Below are 19866 nucleotides of genomic sequence, written 5' to 3' on the forward strand. Positions count from 1 at the left end.
TAAGTAAGTAGAAGAGAGCGTTTTTTGGTTGATGAGAGGACGAAACACGTCCCGTCGTCGACCCGTCCTACGAACCTCGCCTCGTTCTGTTCGCGTCTTCCGAGACCACCGCTCCTCGTCGTATCGACCCCGCGCGCGCGCCGTCGCTCGCGCGTCACATCACATCACGCCGCCGCGGCTCCCTGCTCGACGCGCGCCGACGATGCCTCCCTCCGCGCGCTCTCCCGCGCCCTCTCCCTCTCCCTCGCCTCGCGCCGTCGTCGCGCTCGCGCTCGTCCTCGCGATGTTCGCGGTCGCGCCGCGCGTCGCGGACGCGCGCGGGACCGTGCTCGACGTCGGACGCGCCGCGTTCGCGGCGAACGACGTCGCAAAGGCGACGCCGATTCCCACCTCGCCGACGCGCGACCTAGGCGCGCTCGCGGACGTCCCGCGCGCGCCGCTGAACATGTCGCGCGGGCTCGACTTCGACGTCGACGACCCGCGCGGGCTCGGCGTGCCCTCGCGCGAGTTCGGCCAGGTGCGACGTCGCGGGGTCGGCGTCGTGGCGTTCTTTCTTTTCACCCGCCGCGAACAGAACCAACTGCGCTCAAACCCGACCTGACCTAACCACGACCGACGCCGACGCCGACGACCAAAAACGTTTCGTCGCCCGCAGCTCCGTTCGCTGCGCGACTTCGTCACGTACGAGATGCCGACCGGCCTCACCGCGCGCGAAACCCCCGTCGCGATCCGCGTCACGCACGTCCTGCTCGTCATGGCGTGGAACTGCGTCGCGCGGCACCACGACGTCGCGCTCGAATTTCACACGTTGAAGCCGCCGCCGAGACGCGCGCCGAAGAGCGCGCGCGACGACGCCCACAGACTGAAGTGCATCGCTTCCGCGTGGGTGCACGCCGCGGAGGAGCTGCTCGGCGGCGCGGACGCGCGGGAGATGTTGAAGGCGCGCGCGATCGAACTCGGCGTGTACGACGACCCGGAAGGGGAAGCCTCGAACGCGACCGCCGCCGCCGCCGCGGGCGCGGGCGCCGCCGCCGCGGGCGCGGAGATCGCGGACGAGGTCATGACGTACGTCCGCGACGACGGTTGGAACGCGAACGGTCGCGAGAACGGCCGCGCGCACAACCTCCGACCGTACGCGGACTTCACCGGGTACGTCCCCGCGCCGCACAAAGAGGACGGCCTCCCGAGCGAGACGAACCCGCGGCGGTGGGTCCCGCTGCCGGAGACGAACGGTCTCGGCTATTTCAGGCGCGTTCATATTTACACTGGTCCCCATACGACCGCGTCGGCGTGGTGAACGCCGTTCCTTAAAGACTTTTGCCGGCGCATCTCTCCGCCCACCCCTCGCGTTCAACGCCCGCCCTCGACGCCTCACAACTCCGCTTCTGACGCCTTTCAACTCCACCCCGACGTTCGCTCGATCGGACCCTCGACCCTCAGTTTTCAAACGCACGTCACGCCTCACATCGGCTTCAAAGCGCGGACGTACCTCCTGTCCGAGGACGATCTGCGCGACCCGACGCGCGAGACGACGACGCCCGAGTACGACCTGAGAGCCGAGGCGCGCGACGTCGTCGAGCGGACGCGGACGTCGCTGAACGACACCGAGAAGATGCTGGTCGAACTCGCGGACAACAAGTTCGCGTTGTCTCAGGCGCGTTTTGATTCACACTGGTCCCCATACGACCGCGTCCGCGTGGTGAACGCCGTTCCTTAAGGACTTTTCCCGTCGTTTATCTCCGCCCAGGGTCCCTCGCTTTCAACTCCCGCCCTCGACGCCTCACAACTCCGCTTCTGACGTCTTTCAACTCCACCCCGAAATCATCGCTTCGTATGGACCCTCGACCCTCGGGCGTTCGTCGAGCCGTTCGCGTACCGCAACGGGTGGACGCTCGTCGAGGGCGTCTTCTTCGAGCTCGCGAGCAACACCGGGATCGTGGACGCGCTCGTCGTGAGCTGGAGGGAGAAGGTGAAGAACGACCACGTGCGGCCGACGAGCGTGGTGCACGGTCTTCTCGGCGACGAGACGTTGCTCGCGTGGGCCGGGCCCGGATCCGACGAGACCGAGACGTCGATGAAAGGTCGAGACTGGCAGCCGTACATTCGAGTGATGCCGCACAGCGAGCACCCGTCCGGGAGCTCGTGCATATGCTCCGTGATCTTCGACGTCGCGCGCCTCGTCGCCGGGACGGACGAGTACGTCACCGTCGTGGACTTCAAGCGAGGGTCGTCGACGGCGGAGCCCGGGAAGACGCCGAGGGAGGACGTTCGGTGGACCGCGAACACGATCAGGTGCGTTTTTCACCCACCCCTCGGTTTCAACATTGTATCGCGTCCCCTTTCAACTGACCGATGAACTAACTTACTGTGTATTCGTATGGAATCGCCCTCAGCGCGATGGAAGACGTGTGCGGGGAGTCGCGTCTGTGGGGCGGGATGCACTTCCCCGGCGCGGTCCCCGCGGGGAAGGAGATCTGTTCGGGGATCGGCGAGAAGGCGTACCGCCGCGTCGCGTATCTTTTCTCCGGCGGGGACGAGCGGTTTTGCGCCGCCGGCGACTGCGCGGACGCGCGACCGGCGTTTCGCAACCCGCACCGACCGGGCGACGGCGACCGGGTGAATACGCAGAGGACGGAAAGTTAGAGGACTACGGCACGGCACGTCAGTCCGCGGAGTGAGACGCGGCGGTGCGGTACGCAGTACAAGCGCGTTGTCGTCGCGACAAGGATCAGTTCGTCGTCAGCCGTCGTCGTCGCGTTCGTTCGTCCCCCCCTCCTTCCTTCCTTCCTTCTTTCCTTCTTTCCTTTCGTCGTCGTCACTCCGGAACGCGGTGATGCGGCGCGTGCACGTCCCCCCCCAGGGACCCCCACCCCGGAACGTGCACGGAACACCCGTTGACCTCCCTCGTGAGCCCCAACACGAACGGCACCGCGGCTCTCGCCCAATCGCACGCGGTCTCGTCGAACCCCGGCCGACGCGTCGGTCCGACGTCGGCGCCTTCTTTTTCAGTCCCGCGCAATCCGAGCAACGCGCCCGGGTCGATCTCCACCGCGTGCATTCCCGGCGGAAGCTCCGCGGCGACGCACCGCGTCAGCGCGCTGATCGCCGCGCGCGACGCTTGGTACGACGCCACGTTCGCGCCCTGCGGCGGGTCGAGCACGTGCGTGACGTTCACGATCGCGCCGCTGCCGCGCGCGACCATCGAGGGGAGGAACCGACGGAGCACCACGGCGACGCCCTTGGCGTCGTTCAAGAGACGGCTCCAGTCGGTCGCGCGCGTCTCCCACAGCCTCGCCGGGCGCCCGTGGTCGCGAGGCGCGTCCGAATCGTCGTCAAAAGCCGCGTCGTCGTCGCACGCGCAGCCGCCGACGACGCCGGCGACGCCCTCAGGGCCATTCCATACAAGCGATTGTCGGGGTGGAGTTGTGAGGCGTCAGATGGAGTTCAAAGGCGCCGAGGGCGGGGATTGAAAGCGAGGTGTGGGCGGAGAGAGACGACGGGAAAAGTCCTTAAGGATCGGCGTTCACCACGCCAACGCGGTCGTATGGGGACCAGTGTATAGAACGCACCTCGTCGCACTCCGCGGCGGCGCCGACTTTGCCCTCGCTGCGCCAATACGACGGCAGCGCGCCGACGTTGGTGACGACGACGTCCGGGACGCCGAAGGAAAACTCCGCGCCGGGTCGTTCCATAGTACGAAAACCGTGCATCGTCGGTCATCAGTTGAAAGAAGACGCGATCGAGCGTTGAAACCGAGCGATGCGATGGGTGATGAAAGAAATACATACAGTGCGTTTGCGATACGGTGAACGAACGCACCTCCACCCTCTCCGCCCACGCTCTAACCTCGGCGTCGTCCGAGAGCGACACGCGCTCGACGTCGAGCCGCTGCGCCTCGCACTCGGCCCAGTGCTGGTACCCGAGCGACGTCTTCAGGTCCTCGGACGGGGTCGCCGCCGCGACGGTGAGTCGGCAGTGCGGGTACTCCAGGAGCGTGTTCAGAAGCGCGCGGCCGACGCCGTGGCCGCAGTCGGCGAGGACGACGAGCTTGCGGCAGTCGTTCGGCGCGTCGGCGGCGGAGGACGCGAAAGAGGAGGAGGAGGAGGAGGAGGAGGAGGAGGAGGAGGAGGCGAAGCCTTCGCCGCAGCGCACGAACGCGGCGTCGGCGGCCGGCGACGGCGGGTCCGACGACGACGACGACGACGACGACGACGACGCGCGCCAGAACGGAGAGCGGGGGCGCGGAAGCTCGAGGCGTCCAGCGCGCGCGGGAGGGAGGAACGACGGCGCGGATGCGCGCGCGGCGGCGCCGGCGGCGGCGGCGCGCGCGGCGAGACGGAGGGCAGAGCGCGGCATGCGGCGCGCGAGGAGGGAAAGCAACGACGAACGACGCGCGCGTGCCAAAGGGTTTATCCTTTTACAGTAATTTCTCGGAAGCATAAAAGTCGCGAGCGACCGCTGGCAGACGCGTCGACGGCGGCGTCAGTCCTCCAACTTCCTCGGCTTCCTCGCCCGCGTGCTCTTCCTCTCCCCCGTCGCCGTGATCACCGTGCCCGTCGCCGCCGCCCCCGTCGACGAAATCTGTTTCCCGCGCGCCGGGAACCACGGCACGAGTCGGCTGGTCGTCTTCTGATACGCCGCGTACGAAGCGTACTTCCCCCGCGTGATGCTCTCCGTGAACGGCGTGCTTCCCTGAAACAACGCCACGAGCAACGCCGCGCCGGTCGCGCTCCAGTTGACCCACGCGCGCCAGTCGACGGGCGCTCTGAACAGCGCCGCGACCTCGGTCGGGCTCTGGCACGACGCCGCGACGGAGAAGAGGTAGAACGAGCACCACAGCGCCTGCTCGGCGAAGAAGTTGGGATGCCGCGAGAGCCGAAACAAACCCGACGTCAGGAACCCTCGGCGGTAATCCTCCTCGAGCGCGGCGATCCGCGGGTGCCCCCGCGCGCGGTGCTTGCTCTGCTGGAACTCCCACTGCTGTTGGTCCGCGACGGACTCCAAGATCCAGAACGACTGGAACAGGCACGTCGCGATGAGGTCCAACGCGTTCAACGGCGGCCGCGTCACGCGCCGCGACGGCAGCGTGACGGTCGCGGCGCGGTAGACGTAGCTCGTCGGCGCCGCGATCAGGAACAGCAGGACGTTCTGGTAGCTCGCGATGAAGCTCAGGTTGAAGAGCTGCCACGCGATCGGGTGACGCAGCACCGGGAGCTTCTGAAGCACCGGCCATCGGTAGTCTTGCTCCCCCGCGGAGTACCCGCCTTTCCGCGCGAAGTTGTACGACAGTCGCGCGCCCCACAGGAGGACGAGCGTCGCCATGAGCGCGAGGCGCGCGTCGAGCGCCTTCGCGCCGTTCGCGACGACGTCGTACAGCGCGTACACGAGGACGTAGACCACGGGGGTGATGGACCACAGGCGGTCGACGTGCGAGTGCGTCTTCGTGACCCAGGACGCGAGGAGGCACCACGCGGCGGCCGCGAGGACGACGACGGCGCAGATTTGATCCGGCGGGGTGAGGACGACGCCGGCGACGGTGGCGTTCTGGAGGAGCATCGCGCGCGGAGATGGCGTGGAGGTCGACGGATCGATCGATCGAGAGCAGCGCAGCGCAGCGCAGCGCGCGGAGGGGAGGCGCGAGGAGGACGCGCGCGTGCGCGGCCGCGAGTGGCCCGCGACGGTCGCGATCGATCGATCCGTTCGATCGATCCCAGGCTACTGTAGTAGTGTACTGTAGCCAGGGTTTAGGGTTTAGGGTTTAGGGTTTAGGCGCAGGCGGGTTCGCGGGCTTCGTCATCTTCATCCGGTTTCGGTTCTCAAATAAAAAAATGTGCCGCGTCGCTCCCGAGTCTAGTACACGTACAGTACGCCACGGTCTTCTCTCCTAGCTAGTGGTCCTCGCGCTCCGCCGCTCGGTGCGCTTCGTACGCGTCGAACATCGCGCGGACGCGCCCCATCACCCCCGGCAGCGACCTCAGCGCGTCCCACCGCAGTCGCATCCCGTCAAACGCGGTGACGACGTCGTCCCCCGCGTCGTCGTCGTCGCCGTCCGCGGCGTCCCCCCCGCCGTCCGCCGCTTTGACCGCCGCCGCTCGCGGGTACCGCTGACTGAAGTGCGTCAACACGACGTGCTTCGCGCCGGACGCGCGCGCGATCGCCAGCGCCTCCGCGGACGTGCTGTGCCTCTTCTTCACCGCGTGCGATCGCAACGCGTCCTCGAACGTCGCCTCGTGGATCATGACGTCCACGCCGCGCGCGGCGGCGGCGAACCGTTTGGAAGGCCGGCAGTCGCCTGAGGGTAATTGTCCATACGAGCGAACGTCGGGGTGGAGTTGAAAGGCGTCAGAAGCGGAGTTGAAAGGCATCGCGGTGTGTCGGGATTGAAAGCGAGGGACCCTGGGCGGAGAGATGCGACGGGCAAAGTCCTTAAGGAACGGCGTTCACCACGCCGACGCGGTCGTATGGAGACCAGTGTGAGATAGAACGTACCCGAGTACGCGACGCTCCACGCCGAGCCGTCGGCGGTCGTGCGCGTCGCGAGTACGCACGCGGCAGCCTCGGGGCAGTGCTCCACGGGGATCGCCTCGAAACGCGCGAGGCCGAGCTCGGCGGCGAACGACGACGCGGGAGGCGGCGGCGGCGGCGGCGGCGGAAATCCGTTCCCTCCGAGTCGCGGCGGCGGCGGCGGCGGCGGCGGGAACCGCGGCGCCGGCATCCGGAACGGCCCGCCCCCGCCCCCGAACAGCGACCGACTGTGTACGAACCGCCACGCCCTGACCGCGCCCGCGGGCGCGGACGGCGACGCGCGGAGCCACTCCGCGCACGACCGCGGCCCGACTACGGGCAACGGCGGCGCGTTCTTGAGGTTAGTCGGGGTGGAGTTAAAAGGCGTCAGTTGAAGTTGAAAGGCGTCGAGGTGTGTCGGGATTGAAAGCGAGGGACCCTGGGTGGAGAGATGCGCCGGGAAGTAAAGTCCTTAAGGATCGGCGTTCACCACGCCGACGGGGTCGTACGGGGACCAGTGTGAGGAACTCCACCCCGACTAACCTTCGGTCGCGCGGCGAGCACCCCGGGCAACCCGAGCATGTGATCCGCGTGGTGGTGCGACACCCACACCGCCTTCAGCTTGGACACGGCGCTTTGCGCGCCGTGCGCGCCCAGGTATCGCGTCATCGCGCCGTACGCGCCCTCGCCCGCGTCGAGGAGGACGTACCCGCCGCCGCCCGAGGGAGGGAGTCGGCATAAGACGCCGGACGCGCCGCGGTATTTACTCGGCTCCGCGGAGCCGGTGCCGAGGAACAGAATCTCGCCGGAATATGCTGAGCTGGCGGCGTCTGATTCGTCCATTCTATCGCGATCGCGATCGGCGAATCCCTCGGCGAATCCCTCGGCGAATCCCTCGGACGTCGTCGCGTCGTCGCAGCCCATGAGCGCGCGCGTCTCGCGTATCGTCGCGTCGACGTCCAGTTCCTCCGCGCGCGCGTCCTCGTGATTCACCTCCGACATTTCCCCGACGCTCTCCGACACTATGTCTCCGACACCTTGCGCTCTCACGCCACCGGGGCCCTTAAGCGTCACGGTCGCGCACAGCGATCCCGCGACGCCATCGCGCGCGCGCGCCCTCGACGACGCCGGCATCGGCGGCGGCGCGTACGGCGCGCGAAGCGTCGCCGGCATCGGAAACGCGCTCGCGTCAGCCGCGTGCAGCCGCGCGAGCGTCCGCGCGCCGGCGCGGTGCCCCACCTCCCCGGGGACGACGCAGTCCACGTGAAGCGGCGGCGGAAATGGCGGCGCGGAAGGACCCGCCTTCGGTCGCGATGGCCGGCGTAGGGCGTCGTACGCCGGGCGCGAGGACACGTCCGCGCGCGTGAGGTGGAAGACCGCCGCGCACGCGTGTTCGCCGCCGCCGCCTGCGCGGGTGAAGCGATCGGTCAGTCGAACGTCTTACCGGTCAAACGTTGAAAGGGAAACGCGGGTGAAGAATGACGACGGGAAAAGTCCTTAAGGAACGGCGTGCACCACGCGAACGGGGTCGTATGGGAAGCAGTCTCACCTCCGCCGCCGCCGCCCCCCGCGAGGCAGCAACGCACGATCGGGTGCTTCGCCGCGGCAATCGCGTCGTCGTCGTCGTGGCAGTCGAGCACGAGGAAGACCGCGCGGTCGTCGATCCGGCCGCGAACCGCGCACGCGTAGCCGACGAGCCGGGGCGGCGGTCGCGGTCGCGGTCGCGGTCGCGCCGGCGGCGCGGCCGCGGCGTCGTCCGACGCCTTGCGTTTACCTCCCCCCGCTTCCGTCGCGCGCTCGGCGTCGTCGTCGTCGTCGTCGTCGCGCGCGTCGTCCGAGACGTAGGCGTCCTCCTCCTCGGACGTTTCCCCCGCCTCGCCCCCCGGCCCCTCCTCCTCCTCCTCCTCCTCCTCCTCCGACGCCGATTTCGCCTCCTCCTCCGCGTCTTCTCTCGCGCGCTCGCACGCGTCGCATCGTCCGTCCCCGCCGGCGTCCGCGAACAGCGGCCACACGCGCACGGAGTCGTCCACGTAGCTCTGCGCCTGCGCGTCCACGGCGTCGCGAGGCCCTTCCCGTTCCCGTTCCCGTTCCAATAGTTCCTCTCCTTCCACGGGCCCCGACGGCGCGTTCGCGTCCGCGTCGATGCCAGGGTCCGGCGAAGAAGGCATCATCCTCAGCGTCGTCACCGCGGGGTGCCGAAACCGCACGAACCCCCTGAGCGCTTCCACGTGCGCGCCCACCCCCGGCGGGCCGACGACGTGCACGCGCTCGTGCCCGTCCGCGCTGAGGCGCAGGAGGAGCCCTCCGAGGCCGCCGCACGAGCGCGGGTGGAAGCTCGAGAGGAACGTCGCGCGAAGCTTGGCGCTCGGCCGCGCGCGAGATTCGAGCGCGAGCCGCGCGAATCCTTCCGCGCAGCCGAACAGGTACTGCCGCCGCGCGCCGGAGCCGCACGTGAGGAGGATCGACGGCGCGACGCCGTCCGCGTCCGCGGCGACGACGAGGCACGACGCCATGGATAGGGAAGGCGTCGTCGCCTCGCCTCCCCGTCGCGGGCCCCCGCGTCGTGCCCGCGAAAATGACATCGAGTCGCGTCGCGTCGTCACTCACAGCAACTGTTTGTTCAAAGCACCTCAAAGCGCGCGTCGCGTCGAGTCGCCCCCTCGCGGCACAATCGCGTGCGCGGTCGTCTCGAACGCGCGGGGATCATGGAGGACTTTTACGTCCGATACTACGTGGTGCGTGCGCCACCGGACGTCGCGCGAACCCGCGCGCGACGGCGCCCCCGCGCGCGCGATCGACCCGTCGACGCGCGTCGTCAGCCTCCGTCTCGCTCGCCTCGTTTTCTCTTCTCGCGCCCTAAATAAATCGAGATCGAACCGAATCGATCGATCCGTCGCCGACGACGTCCCCCCCTCCGTCTCCGCGTCGTCTCGTCTCGTCGTCGTAGGGGCACAAGGGGAAGTTCGGGCACGAGTTCCTCGAGTTCGAGTTCCGACCGGACGGCAAGCTGCGGTACGCGAACAACTCCAACTACAAGAACGACAAGCTCATCCGTAAAGAGATGTACGTCTCGCCGGAGATCCTCGCGGAGGTGGCGAGGATCGTCAAGGAGAGCGAGGTGATGAAAGAGGACGACCGCGACTGGCCGGAGGGGGATCGCGTCGGGAGCCAGGAGCTCGAGATCGTGTGCGGGGACGAGCACTGCAGCTTCACGACGGCGAAGATCGGGTCGCTGTTGGACGTGCAGTCGAGCAAAGATCCAGAAGGGTTGCGGGTGTTTTACTACCTCGTGCAGGATCTGAAGTGCTTCGCGTTCTCGCTCATCAACCTGCACATGAAGATCAAGCCGATCTGAGGAGTCGACGGGAGTGGCGTCGCGGCGGAAGAAGCGCGCGCGACAGGGGGGGCTACTAGACAGGGGAGGACCCGGCGCGGGGGGACGAGATACGTGCGGTGATGTACGATTGCGAGGTGTGATTGACGCGCGCGAACCGTCTCTCGGGCAAACGCTACTTATTACGTTTCTCGTCGCCGCTACTCGAACCTCCGGTGCGGTCGTCGTCATCGCCGGCACCGCGTGATGTCCGTCGTCCACACCAACGGCGCGGTCGTCGTCACGACGATCTCCCCCCCACCCTCGCGAACGGTTTCCTCCCCCATCTCGTTCGACGTGCTGATGAATCGCCCGAACGCGAGCGTCGTCTCGTCCATGTCCCACTTCAGCCCGCTCGTGGACACGACGGCGGGACCGTACATCGGGACGAGGCCGCACGCGGGCCCCTCGACCGCGACGCACGGGCGAATCGCCGTCCGCCCGTCGCCTCGAATCAACGTCGCCATGGAGCTGCGCCCCAGGAGCACGACCCGCGTCGGGGACGGCCCGACGTCGAACTCTCGAAGCGCAGACATGTGCGACAGCTCGTGGTCGAGCCGACCGCCCAACGCGCCGACGGCGAAGATCCGCCGGTTGCGGTTTCGCCGCCGCGGTACCCTAACCGAGTCCAACCCTAACCCTCCTCCTAAACCACCGTCCCCAACATGCGCCGCGTCCTCCGCCTCGTCTTCGCGCGTCATCGCCGCGATCGCCTTGTGTAAGTCCGTGCTGTCCTGGTCGTGCGACAGGTCCACGCACGCGCACCCTCTGTCGACGTAAAACGCGCGCACGTCGTCGCGGATGGAATCGAGGTCCCCGACGATGAGGTCCGGGAGATGCGCGTTTCGAATCTCCATCGCGTCCTCGTCCGGGTGCATCGCCGGGAGCTCGTCGTACAGGCGGTTCGCGCCGCCGTCCGCGCAGACGCGCCGTCGCGAGCGCGCCCACAGGTTACGCGTGAAGGACGGGAGGTGGTAGTTGAGGAGCAGCAGCGAATCGTCCGACTGCTGGGACATCTCGTCGGACGTCGACGCGGTCGGCGCGGTCGCCGACGCCGACGCCGACGCCGACGGGTCCGGGAGGAAGTCCACGACGAACCGCTCGTGTTCGACGATCGTCTTCTCCGGCGCCGCGGTCGTCGTCGTCGTCGTCGTCGTCGTCGTCGTCATCGCGCGCGCGACGACGGCGGCGGCGGACGCGGTCTCGCGTGATGCGCCGCGACGACGCGCGCGAGACGACGACGGCAGCGCGAGGGATGATGCGCTCTCGCGCGACGCCGACGCCGACGCGCGCGCGCGGTGACGGGACCGCGCCGGGTCGTTCCTCGAGCGGTTCGTGAACCGGACGCGAAGCGCGGGCGTGGACGACGCGACGCGAGCGCCCGCGCGCATGGACAGCGCAGCGGGCGGCCGCGCGAAGTGAGAGCGGAGGGGGCGGGGAGGATTCGACGAGGCAGTTGATGATGCACTTTTCGTCTGAAAAAGATAATTTGGTTTTGGTTTGGTTTTACAAAAGGTAGATACGACGCCGCCGCGGGCTGCGTGTGGAGTGAGACCCCTCCCGGGGGGGTCGTTCACAGCCCGTACGCGTCCACGTCCTCCGGCCGCACGCGGCTCACGGCCTCGGTCATCCAGCACCCGCGCGTGTCGACCGTGGGACCGCCGCGGCGCTTCCCTACGAGCCACAAAAAAATCTCTCCGCCGTCGCCGCCGCCGCCGCCGCCCGCCGCCCCCCCAGCCCCGCCGCCGCCTCCCCGCACCTTCACGAAGCACACGAACTGATCCGCGCACAGCTGCGCGGTCTTCATCATCTCCGCGCTCCCGCTCGGGTCGATCAGCGACCTGTACATATCCGAATTGAGCATCTTTTGGGCCGTTCCATACAAAGCGACGTCGGGGTGGAGTTCAAAGGCGTCAGTTGAAGTTGAAAGGCGTCGAGGTGTGTCGGGATCGAAACCGAGGGACCCTGGGCGGAAAGACACGCCGGGAGAGAAAGTCCTTAAGAAACGGCGTTCACCACGCGAACGCGGTCGTACGGGGACCAGTGTGAGATAGTACGCGCCTTTTCGAACAGCTCGATAGGCCCTCGCGACGCGACGTTCGCCGGCGACGCGAACGCCCTCGCGCGCGCGAAGTCCCCGCCTCTCAACGCGTCGAGCTGCGCGGTCACGACCGCCTCCGGCGCGTGCCGCGGCGACGGCGCCTCCGGGCTCGACTCCTCCAGCGGCTCGCCGGCGACGCTCTCGACGACCCACTGCTCCACGACGCGCGCGGACTTGTAGCTCGGCGTCAGTCGCTCCTCGAGCCTGAGGGTCGTTCCGTCGTTCGAAGCGACGCGACGTCGGGGCGGAGTTGAAAGGCGTCAGAAGCGGAGTTGAAAGGCGTCGAGGTATGTCGGGATCGAAAGCGAGGGACCCTGGGCGGAGAGAAACGAACGCCGGGAGAGAAATTCCTTAAGGATCGGCGTGCACCACGCCAACGCGGTCGCACGGGGACCGGCGTGAGATGGGACGCGCCTCATCGTCAGCGTCAACGCGATCTCTTCCCCGCCGCCGCCGTTCGCGTCGTCGCCCGCGTCGCCGCCTCTCACCGCGAACCGCTGGACGTAGCGCGAGTCGTCGAGCACGAGCGAGGAGAGGACGACGACGCGCGACGGCGGCGCGCGATTGTACAGGAGCGCGCGCTGCGCGGCGGCGTCGCATCGCCTCGCCAACGAGACGAGGAGCTGGAGATCGTCGTCGGTCGTCGCCACCGCGCGACGCGCGTCGCTCTCGGACGCGGAGGCCGAGGCCGCCGACGCGTCCGCCGCCGCCGCCGCGTCCGCCGCCGCCGCCGGGACGAGACCGAACGCGCGCGCGAGCGCGTCCGCGCACGCGAAGTGTGACGGCGACGACGACGAGCCCGGCGCGTCGTCGCCGCCGCCGCCGTCGCCGTCGTCGTCCGGCGAGAGAGCAGGTCCGATCACGTCGCGCATGGGCAAAAAGTCGAGGACGCCGTCCGCGACCGATCGCGACTCGAGCGCGACGCGGAACGCCTCCGCGCGTACCGCGCCCGCGGCCGCGAGGGACGCGGCGCGCGTCGTCGCGGCGGTCTTTGACCGCGCCTCGTCCGCGTCTTCCGCGTCGTCGTCGAACGACGCGTCGTCGTCGTCGTGGGTGTCGTTCTTCTCGCGCGCCCTGCCGTCTCCTCGGTTCGCCGCGCGCGCGAGGATCGCGAGCGCGCCGCGCGGACGAAGCGAGGACGCGCGCGATCGCGTCGCCGACGCGCGCGGGGCGAGCGCGCGCGTCGCGCCGATCGTCGTCGTCATCGTCGTCGCGGCGGCCATCGCGTCGCGGCGTCGCGGCGCGCGCGGGATGGATGACGGTCTCGTCGGAGCGCGAGCGTCTCCGAACTCGAAAGGGCACGGGATCGCGGGAAAGGGCACTCGCGCCAAAACGAAAAACAGCTTCATGTCAGCCAATCATCGCGCGCCGCGCGGCCGCGGGCGGCGTCCTCGCCATCGTCGGCTCGGCTCCCCTCCGCGAACAGAACAGAACAGAAAAAGCCCGCGCGCGGCTCGGGTCGCCTCACTCTCTCTCTCCCCGCCCTCGCCCCCGGACCCCGCGGCGGCGGCCGCCCCTGCCGCTTCTTCCGATCGTCCGTCGAGAGTCCGATCATGTCCGCGGTGAACGACGTCGTCGTGATGCGCGCGGAGCTCAACAGGACGCGCGCGGCGCTCGCGAGGAAAGAGGCCGAGCTCGAGGCTGCGAAGAGAGAGCTCGCGGAGCTGAAGGCGGTGCACGAGTTGCGAGGCAGGAGCGACCGCGCGAAGTGCGCGGCCGCGCTGACCGAGGAAGACTTCGAGGACGTCGTGGACGACGCGGAGGCGATGGAGTCTCCGCGCAGTCGACATCTGAGGTGGCTCTGAGCGGTGGGCGGCGCGGCGCCGGAGCGTCCAACCCGGCCAGGGCGGCGTCGCGTCGCGCGTCGACGAGACTGTTTTGATGACTTTTTCGCGCGTCGCGTCGCGTCGTGCGAAAGTAGAACTCGTACTTCCTTCCATGTGCGCGCCTCATAATAAAACCCTCCCTCTATCTCACCGCCGCATGTCCGCGACGACCGCCTCCGCGGCGAGCCTGCCGCTCATCATCGCGCCGTCGAACGTCGCGGGCGATCGATGATCCCCGCACACGTACATCCCGTTCCCCAACCGCACCGCGCGCTCCAAATCCGTCGGCGTCGTCTGACTCGGCTGCGCGAACGGTATCCGATACGTCCGCAGATGCGTCCACGCGTCCACGTCAGCGCCGCCGCCGCCCTCGCCCACGAACCAGCGCTTCAGCTCGCCGCGCACTCTCGCGGTCAGCTCGTCGTCGCTCGTCTCCGGGACGCCGATCAAGCTGACCGACAGAAGCGACTTCCCTTTCGGCGCGTACGACGGCGAAACCGCGGAGGGGAAGCAGCAGTTGTTGATGATCCCGTCGCCGTCGCCGTTGAGGTAGAGCACCGGCGTCGGCAGCGGCGGATCGCCGTCGATGCCAAAGTACAGGCACGTCGTCCCCACCGGGTCGCCGCTCGCGCTCGGGGAGTTCACGGTCAACGCGTCGCCGAGAAGATTCGCCGCGTTGGGGCCTTCGACGGGGTGGAGTTGAAAGGCGTCAGTCGGAGTTGAAAGGCGTCGAGGGCGGGGATTGAACGCATTGGATGGGCGGAGAGATGCGCCGGGCAAAGTCCTTAAGGAACGGCGTCCACCACGCCGACGCGGTCGTATGGGGACCAGTGTATAGAACGCACCTTCGACGGCGACGACGACGCCGCGCCTGGCCCTGATCTCGTCCCCGCCCGCCGTCGTCACCACCTTCCCGGTCCCGGTCTCGTCGTCGTCGCGCATCGCCGTCGCCGCGGCGTTCAAGCGCACGCTCCCGGCCGGGAGCTTCCTCCTGAGCTGCTCCGCGACCTCGCCGATGCCCTTCTCCGGAAGGCAATTCTGCCCCGTCGCGAGCATGCGCATGACGAAGACGAAGAGCCGCGACGACGTCGTGAGCGCGGGGTTGAAGAAGATGCCGGACATGAACGGCCGGAAGAACCGGTGGATCATGTCGTCGCTGAATCCCGACGACTTCAGCCGCCCCATGATCGTGTCCTCCGGCGCGGAGAGGATGTCGTAGCAGTCGCCGAAGAGGCTCCGCAGACGCGCGACGCCGACGAGGATCTTATCGACGGGCGAGCCGATCGGATGCGACGGGGAGAGCGACGCGACCGCGTCGATCGGGTGCCGCAGCGGGTCCGCGACGCGATGGAACGCGTCCTGGAATCGCACGTCCGCGCCGGCGTAGAATGGCTTTAAAGATAACGCATCGTAATCGAGCGTTTTCTGAGCCTCCGGGTACCCCGTCAGGAAGATCGCGAACCCGCGATCGAGCAAGAAGCCGTCCACCGCGTCCGTGCGAAGGCGACCGCCGACGCCGTCGGAGGCTTCGAGGAGGACGAACGACACCCCATTCTCCGTCAGCGTCTTCGCCGCGCACAGGCCCGCGAGGCCACCGCCGACGATGACGACGTCCGTCTCGTCGACGCCGCCGTCGGACGCCGCCGCGGCGACGCGCGACGACGTGGTCGCATCGCGAGGGGCGAATCTCGTCATCGATTCGCGGTGGTGCGTCGACGCGCGGACCGCGCGCGCGCGCGTCGGACCGGACGCTCTCGGCGCGCGGACCGCGCCGCGCGCGCGCGGGGCGGAGACGACGCCGCGCGACGCCGACGCCGACATCGCGAGCTTCGACATCTCTGGGAGGGGTGGCCGCGGTGCGTGCGCGCGCGGACCGAAGTGATAGTGCCACTTGTCGCGCTGACGCGCGTTTATTGGCTCATCCAGTGGGCGTCCGCGCGCCAGAGGCGACGGCACCGAGGGGACGGCGCGGGCGAGATGCGCCTCGGGAGCGTCGGCGCGACGACGCCCTCGCGCGTCGTGACGGCGACGACGACGACGACGACGGCCGCGAGGGTGCGGGTCCCACGCCGCGCGTCGGCGACGCCGCGCGCGGTTGTCGCGCGCCCCTCCGCGATCGGCACTCTCGCTCGATCGCGGTCTCATCTCGCGGCGACCTCGCGGAGGTCCACGCGCACGAGCGCGCCGCCGAGCGCGGTTATGATGCTCTCGAAGCAGCGCAGAAGCGCCTCCGCGTCGTCGTCCTCGTCGACGCGTCGCGCTTCCCCCACGACGCTCCTCCCGCCCTCGCGCTCGTGGCTCGAGAACGCCGCGAGCGCGGCCGCGCAGGGAGGATCGTCGCCGAGCCCCTCGAGCGCGAACCCGCAGCGGCTGCCCGCGCGACGACCGCGGAGGGGGCCGGACGACGACGACGACGACGACGAAGACGACGACGAAGACGCCGTCGACAAATCGAAATCGAACGACGACGAGCCGAGCTTCGTGTGGGATCCCCGCGACGTCGTCGGCGCCTACGGCGCGCTGTTCGCGATCCTCGCGTGCGGGACCTCGCCGTGGCTCGCGGAGCAGCGGTACGGCTACGTCCCGTACTTCCTCTCGCTCGCGTTCGCGTCCATATACCTCGGCGCTCACAGAGGGCTCGCGCGAGAAGACCGCGAGACGTTCTCGCTGAACCAGTCCGCGGCGGCGCCGTTCGCGCTGTCCGCGAGTCTCCTCGGCGTGTACCTGATCCTGAAGTACACGGACTTCGACCTCGGGACGCTCGTGAGCGCGTACTTCTGGCTCCTCGGGACCGTCGCCGTGGGAAGCAATCTCGTCTCGCCGATCGCCGCCGTCGTCGGCGACGACGTCGCGTCCGTCGTCGCGTTCGTCGCGCCCGTCCCCGAGGGCGTCGCCGTGGACGCGGCGACGGGCGAGCCCGTCGTGGAGCTCCCCGTGAGCGTCGCCGCCGCCGTCGCGTGCGCGCTGGGTGTCGCCGCCGCGACCGCGGACGTCGCGTGCGGGCACTCCAACCACACGCTGAACAATTTCCTCGCGTGCTGCATCGCGGCGGACTTTTTGTCGCTCCTCGGCGTGGGCTCGTTCGCCGCCGCGGGCGCGCTGCTGACGGGTCTGCTCGCGTACGACGCGTTCTGGGTCTTCGGCAGCGGCGCGATCTTCGGCGACGGCGGCGCGGACAGCAGCGTGATGATGACCGTCGCGACGAGCGAGTCGTTCCAAGGGCCGTTCCGGCTGCTCTTTCCGCGATTCGACGACGCGTTGAACCCGCCGCCGATGGACGTCTTCCCCTTCTCGTTGCTCGGTCTCGGCGACATCGCCGTCCCGGGGCTGCTCGCGTGCATCGCGCTGCGGTACGACGCGTCGAGGGCGACGGACATGCGAGGACGCGCGACCGCGGCGGCGGCGGCGTTCATGGGCGCGTTCGACGACGCGTGGGAGGAGGCGGACGAAGAGGCGGCGGCGGCGGCGGCGGCGCGCGGCGACGGCGACGCGTCGCTCGAAAGGGGGGCTCGGGCGGACGCGCTGGACGAGTCCGTCGCGGAGAGAGCCGCGGCGGCGGCGGAGAGGGCGTTCGACGACGCCGCGGAGGCGTTGGGGGACACCGCGTCCGGGAGGGGGGACGGGGTCGGGGACGGGGACGGCGGCGCGGGGAACGGCACCCCGGGGACGACGAAGAACATGGTGGTGCCGCGATCGATGGGCGGCCGCGCGATGTTCTCGAGCGTCATGCGCGGGTACGTCGCCGGGCTCCTGATCGCGATCGGCGTGAACGCGTGCACGGGGACGGGGCAGCCCGCGCTCGTGTACCTCGTCCCGTGTGCGCTCGGGAGCTTGGGGTACACCGCGTCGCGGCGCGGCGAGGTGGAGCGTTTGATGGCGTTTAAGGACGAGCGCAGCAGTTTCTCGGAGAAGCTGTGACGACGCCGAGGCGAGGCGAGTCGGTCGCGTGTCGTTTACGAAGTACCTTCGCACTACGAAGGTGCCTTCGGCGTGTGTGTAGCTATATCATGCCGTAGCAGCGCTGTGGTGGTGAACACTACGCGTGCGCGCGTTCGAGTAATAACGCGTCGCGCTGTCGTATTTCTGATCGTCTATGATGCGCGCAAGACGCCATCCATATCCAGGGCGACGTCATCGCGCCGGCTTCGTCGCTTCTTTTTTCGCCCCCCGCCCCCGAGCCTTCGACACGTCCGGCCCCGCCGCCAGAGCGCACTCGTGCACCGCGAGCGGCAGCCCCGGGAACAGGTGCAGCAGGTACGACGCGAGCAGATCGCGTCGCTGCTTCCGCGTCAGCCTGCGGTACGCCATCCCCGGGACGATGCCGGGCGGAAGGAGCGAGCGCGTCTTCGCTCCGTCGCCGTCGTCATTTTCGGGGCCCTCCGATCCGGATCCGGATCCCGGGGACCCGGCGAGCGCCGCGGACGCTTCCACGAGCGCATTCACCATGGGCTCGATCTCGTCCCCCGTCGGCGGGTGCTCGTACGCGTTCCTGCAGAACCGAAGGAGGTCCGCGAAGCCGTCGCCGTACGGTTTTCGACCGACGCCGCCGCCGCCGCCGCCGCCGCCGCCGCCGCCGCCGTCCGCCTTCGCGCCGCCGCCCTTCCCTCCCCCGTCGTTCCCCCCGCCCGCGAGCTGCGCGGTCGTCACCCGCGTGCGAATCACCGGGTCCACGAGCCCTTGCCAGTCCGTCAGGTCCATGCTCGCGGCCGCCAGCAGCGCGCCGCGCTCGCTGTTCCCGGTGCCCGCGCCGCCGCCGCCGCCGAGAAGCGCGTCCGTGGCGACGTTGGATAAAAACGTCCCCATCTCCGTCTGCATCGACGCCGAGCGCGCGTGCAACGCCACGAGCTCGCGCATCGCGCGCTCGTCGTCCCAGAACAGCGGATGCGCGACGACGCCTGCCGCGGACGGGCGCTGAGCGGGGTCCGGGGCGAGCATCGACGCGAGCAAGTGCCGAGCCTCGAGCGCGCGTCTCGGTTGTAACCCGCCGACGCGCATGAGCGATTGCAAGTGCACGCGGCCGTTGATGATCGCGGCGTCCGTCGGGACGTCGCGGCCGCTCTCGCTGAACGGCGACGCGCGTCCGGTGAGCACGAAGTAGAACACGACGCCCATGGCCCATATGTCCGCGGCCGGGGTCAGCGGCCGCCGCGTCAGCATCTCCGGCGCGCGTCCGGCGAGGACGATGTCTATGCCGTACTTTCGAAACGTCGACATCGTGTATTCTCTCCGCGTCGTGCTCGCGCGCCCGCTCCCTTGCAACTGCACGCCCAGGCCGACGTCCGCGATCTTCACGTTCCCGGTGCTGTCCACGAGCAGATTCTCCGGCTTGAGATCGTTGTGCGTGATGCACCCGGACGGCTTCGTGGGGTCGTGCAGCCACGCGATGCTCTCCGCGACGGACGCGAGAATGTCCATCCGACGCGTCGACGTCATCGTCTCGCCGTTCCGCGTGACGTGCTCGCGCAGCGACTCCGTGCACAGCTCGAGCGCGATGAACAGATGCGAGGACGTGATCCCCCAGCAGTGGAAAAACGGCACGCGCGGGGACTGGTTCAGCGCGGTGAGGAGCTCCACCTCGCGCTCGACGAGCTTGAGAAGTTCGCGACCCTCGTCCCCTGGCGGCCGCGCGATGCGCTTCACCGCGACGGCGTGCCGCGCCCTCGTCGTGTGCTGGACGTAGCCTCTGAACACGTACGTGCCGCTGCTGCCGACGCCGATGACTTCCTCTTCGTTGTATATGATCGCGTCGCCGACGCGGCGCCAGGAAGAGGTCGAGGAGGGGTTGTTGCGCCCGGCGCCGCCGCTGCCGCCGTCACCGTCGCCGTCGCCGTCGCCGCCGCCGCCGGCGACGGTGACCTCCTCCCCGGCGCTGCCCTCGTCCGGCACCGCCTCCGCCCACGCGGTCGCGGCCTCGTCCGCGTCCGCGCTGCTGCCACCGTCGCCTCTCTTCGCGTGCTGACCGGTGAACCCGCCGAACCCGCCCGCGGGGCCCACGCCGCCCTCGTACAGCTCCACGGGGTCGTCGTCCCAGTTTAACACGTACAGCTGCGTCGACGCGTCCG

At 69.1% G+C, this 19866-nt stretch overlaps 12 protein-coding genes across 12 annotated transcripts; 6 read left to right on the forward strand and 6 right to left on the reverse strand.

Moving 5' to 3' along the window:
• Positions 1–202: 202 nt before the first annotated feature.
• MICPUCDRAFT_52626 (uncharacterized protein) lies at positions 203–601 on the forward strand (the record flags this gene model as incomplete). Its single annotated transcript, XM_003062776.1, has 1 exon — positions 203–601. The coding sequence occupies one exon, from the start codon at positions 203–205 to the stop codon at positions 599–601; it is 399 nt and encodes a 132-aa protein (XP_003062822.1).
• Positions 602–688: 87 nt separating this feature from the next.
• Positions 689–2356, forward strand: MICPUCDRAFT_52627 (uncharacterized protein; the record flags this gene model as incomplete). The annotated part of the gene is made up of 3 exons (XM_003062777.1): positions 689–1293; positions 1441–1708; positions 1865–2356. The coding sequence occupies 3 exons, from the start codon at positions 689–691 to the stop codon at positions 2354–2356; spliced, it is 1365 nt and encodes a 454-aa protein (XP_003062823.1).
• Positions 2357–2815: 459 nt separating this feature from the next.
• MICPUCDRAFT_21783 (uncharacterized protein) lies at positions 2816–3301 on the reverse strand (the record flags this gene model as incomplete). The annotated part of the gene is made up of 1 exon (XM_003062984.1): positions 2816–3301. A coding segment is annotated over one exon (486 nt), but the record flags the coding sequence as incomplete, so codon positions are not given.
• Positions 3302–4584: 1283 nt separating this feature from the next.
• Positions 4585–5469, reverse strand: MICPUCDRAFT_10788 (DUF1295 domain protein; the record flags this gene model as incomplete). Its single annotated transcript, XM_003062985.1, has 2 exons — positions 4585–4765; positions 4805–5469. Coding segments are annotated over 2 exons (846 nt in total), but the record flags the coding sequence as incomplete, so codon positions are not given.
• Positions 5470–5799: 330 nt separating this feature from the next.
• On the reverse strand, positions 5800–9017 carry MICPUCDRAFT_71073 (beta-lactamase superfamily hydrolase; the record flags this gene model as incomplete). The annotated part of the gene is made up of 4 exons (XM_003062986.1): positions 5800–6292; positions 6490–6859; positions 7048–7910; positions 8054–9017. The coding sequence occupies 4 exons, from the start codon at positions 9015–9017 to the stop codon at positions 5889–5891; spliced, it is 2601 nt and encodes an 866-aa protein (XP_003063032.1). The 3' UTR covers positions 5800–5888.
• A 192-nt stretch (positions 9018–9209) lies between these two features.
• MICPUCDRAFT_52631 (uncharacterized protein) lies at positions 9210–9859 on the forward strand (the record flags this gene model as incomplete). The annotated part of the gene is made up of 2 exons (XM_003062778.1): positions 9210–9239; positions 9452–9859. 2 exons carry the CDS (start codon positions 9210–9212, stop codon positions 9857–9859), a joined length of 438 nt encoding a protein of 145 aa, XP_003062824.1.
• Positions 9860–10083: 224 nt separating this feature from the next.
• Positions 10084–10872, reverse strand: MICPUCDRAFT_6378 (uncharacterized protein; the record flags this gene model as incomplete). Its single annotated transcript, XM_003062987.1, has 1 exon — positions 10084–10872. A coding segment is annotated over one exon (789 nt), but the record flags the coding sequence as incomplete, so codon positions are not given.
• A 496-nt stretch (positions 10873–11368) lies between these two features.
• MICPUCDRAFT_66821 (uncharacterized protein) lies at positions 11369–12217 on the reverse strand. Its single transcript, XM_003062988.1, has 2 exons — positions 11939–12217; positions 11369–11741 (listed from the first exon to the last, which is right to left on the reverse strand). The coding sequence occupies exon 2, from the start codon at positions 11739–11741 to the stop codon at positions 11451–11453; it is 291 nt and encodes a 96-aa protein (XP_003063034.1). The 5' UTR covers positions 11939–12217; the 3' UTR covers positions 11369–11450.
• Positions 12218–13531: 1314 nt separating this feature from the next.
• On the forward strand, positions 13532–13783 carry MICPUCDRAFT_52634 (uncharacterized protein; the record flags this gene model as incomplete). Its single annotated transcript, XM_003062779.1, has 1 exon — positions 13532–13783. One exon carries the CDS (start codon positions 13532–13534, stop codon positions 13781–13783), a length of 252 nt encoding a protein of 83 aa, XP_003062825.1.
• A 168-nt stretch (positions 13784–13951) lies between these two features.
• On the reverse strand, positions 13952–15640 carry MICPUCDRAFT_52635 (uncharacterized protein; the record flags this gene model as incomplete). Its single annotated transcript, XM_003062989.1, has 1 exon — positions 13952–15640. One exon carries the CDS (start codon positions 15638–15640, stop codon positions 13952–13954), a length of 1689 nt encoding a protein of 562 aa, XP_003063035.1.
• Positions 15641–15781: 141 nt separating this feature from the next.
• Positions 15782–17722, forward strand: MICPUCDRAFT_48680 (uncharacterized protein; the record flags this gene model as incomplete). Its single annotated transcript, XM_003062780.1, has 1 exon — positions 15782–17722. One exon carries the CDS (start codon positions 15782–15784, stop codon positions 17720–17722), a length of 1941 nt encoding a protein of 646 aa, XP_003062826.1.
• A 133-nt stretch (positions 17723–17855) lies between these two features.
• On the forward strand, positions 17856–18719 carry MICPUCDRAFT_66823 (uncharacterized protein; the record flags this gene model as incomplete). The annotated part of the gene is made up of 1 exon (XM_003062781.1): positions 17856–18719. The coding sequence occupies exon 1, from the start codon at positions 17898–17900 to the stop codon at positions 18717–18719; it is 822 nt and encodes a 273-aa protein (XP_003062827.1). The 5' UTR covers positions 17856–17897.
• Between the last annotated feature and the right edge of the window lie 1147 nt (positions 18720–19866).

This window comes from Micromonas pusilla (assembly GCF_000151265.4).
Source record: "Micromonas pusilla CCMP1545 genomic scaffold MICPUCscaffold_13, whole genome shotgun sequence".
Taxonomy (NCBI): Eukaryota; Viridiplantae; Chlorophyta; class Mamiellophyceae; order Mamiellales; family Mamiellaceae; genus Micromonas; species Micromonas pusilla.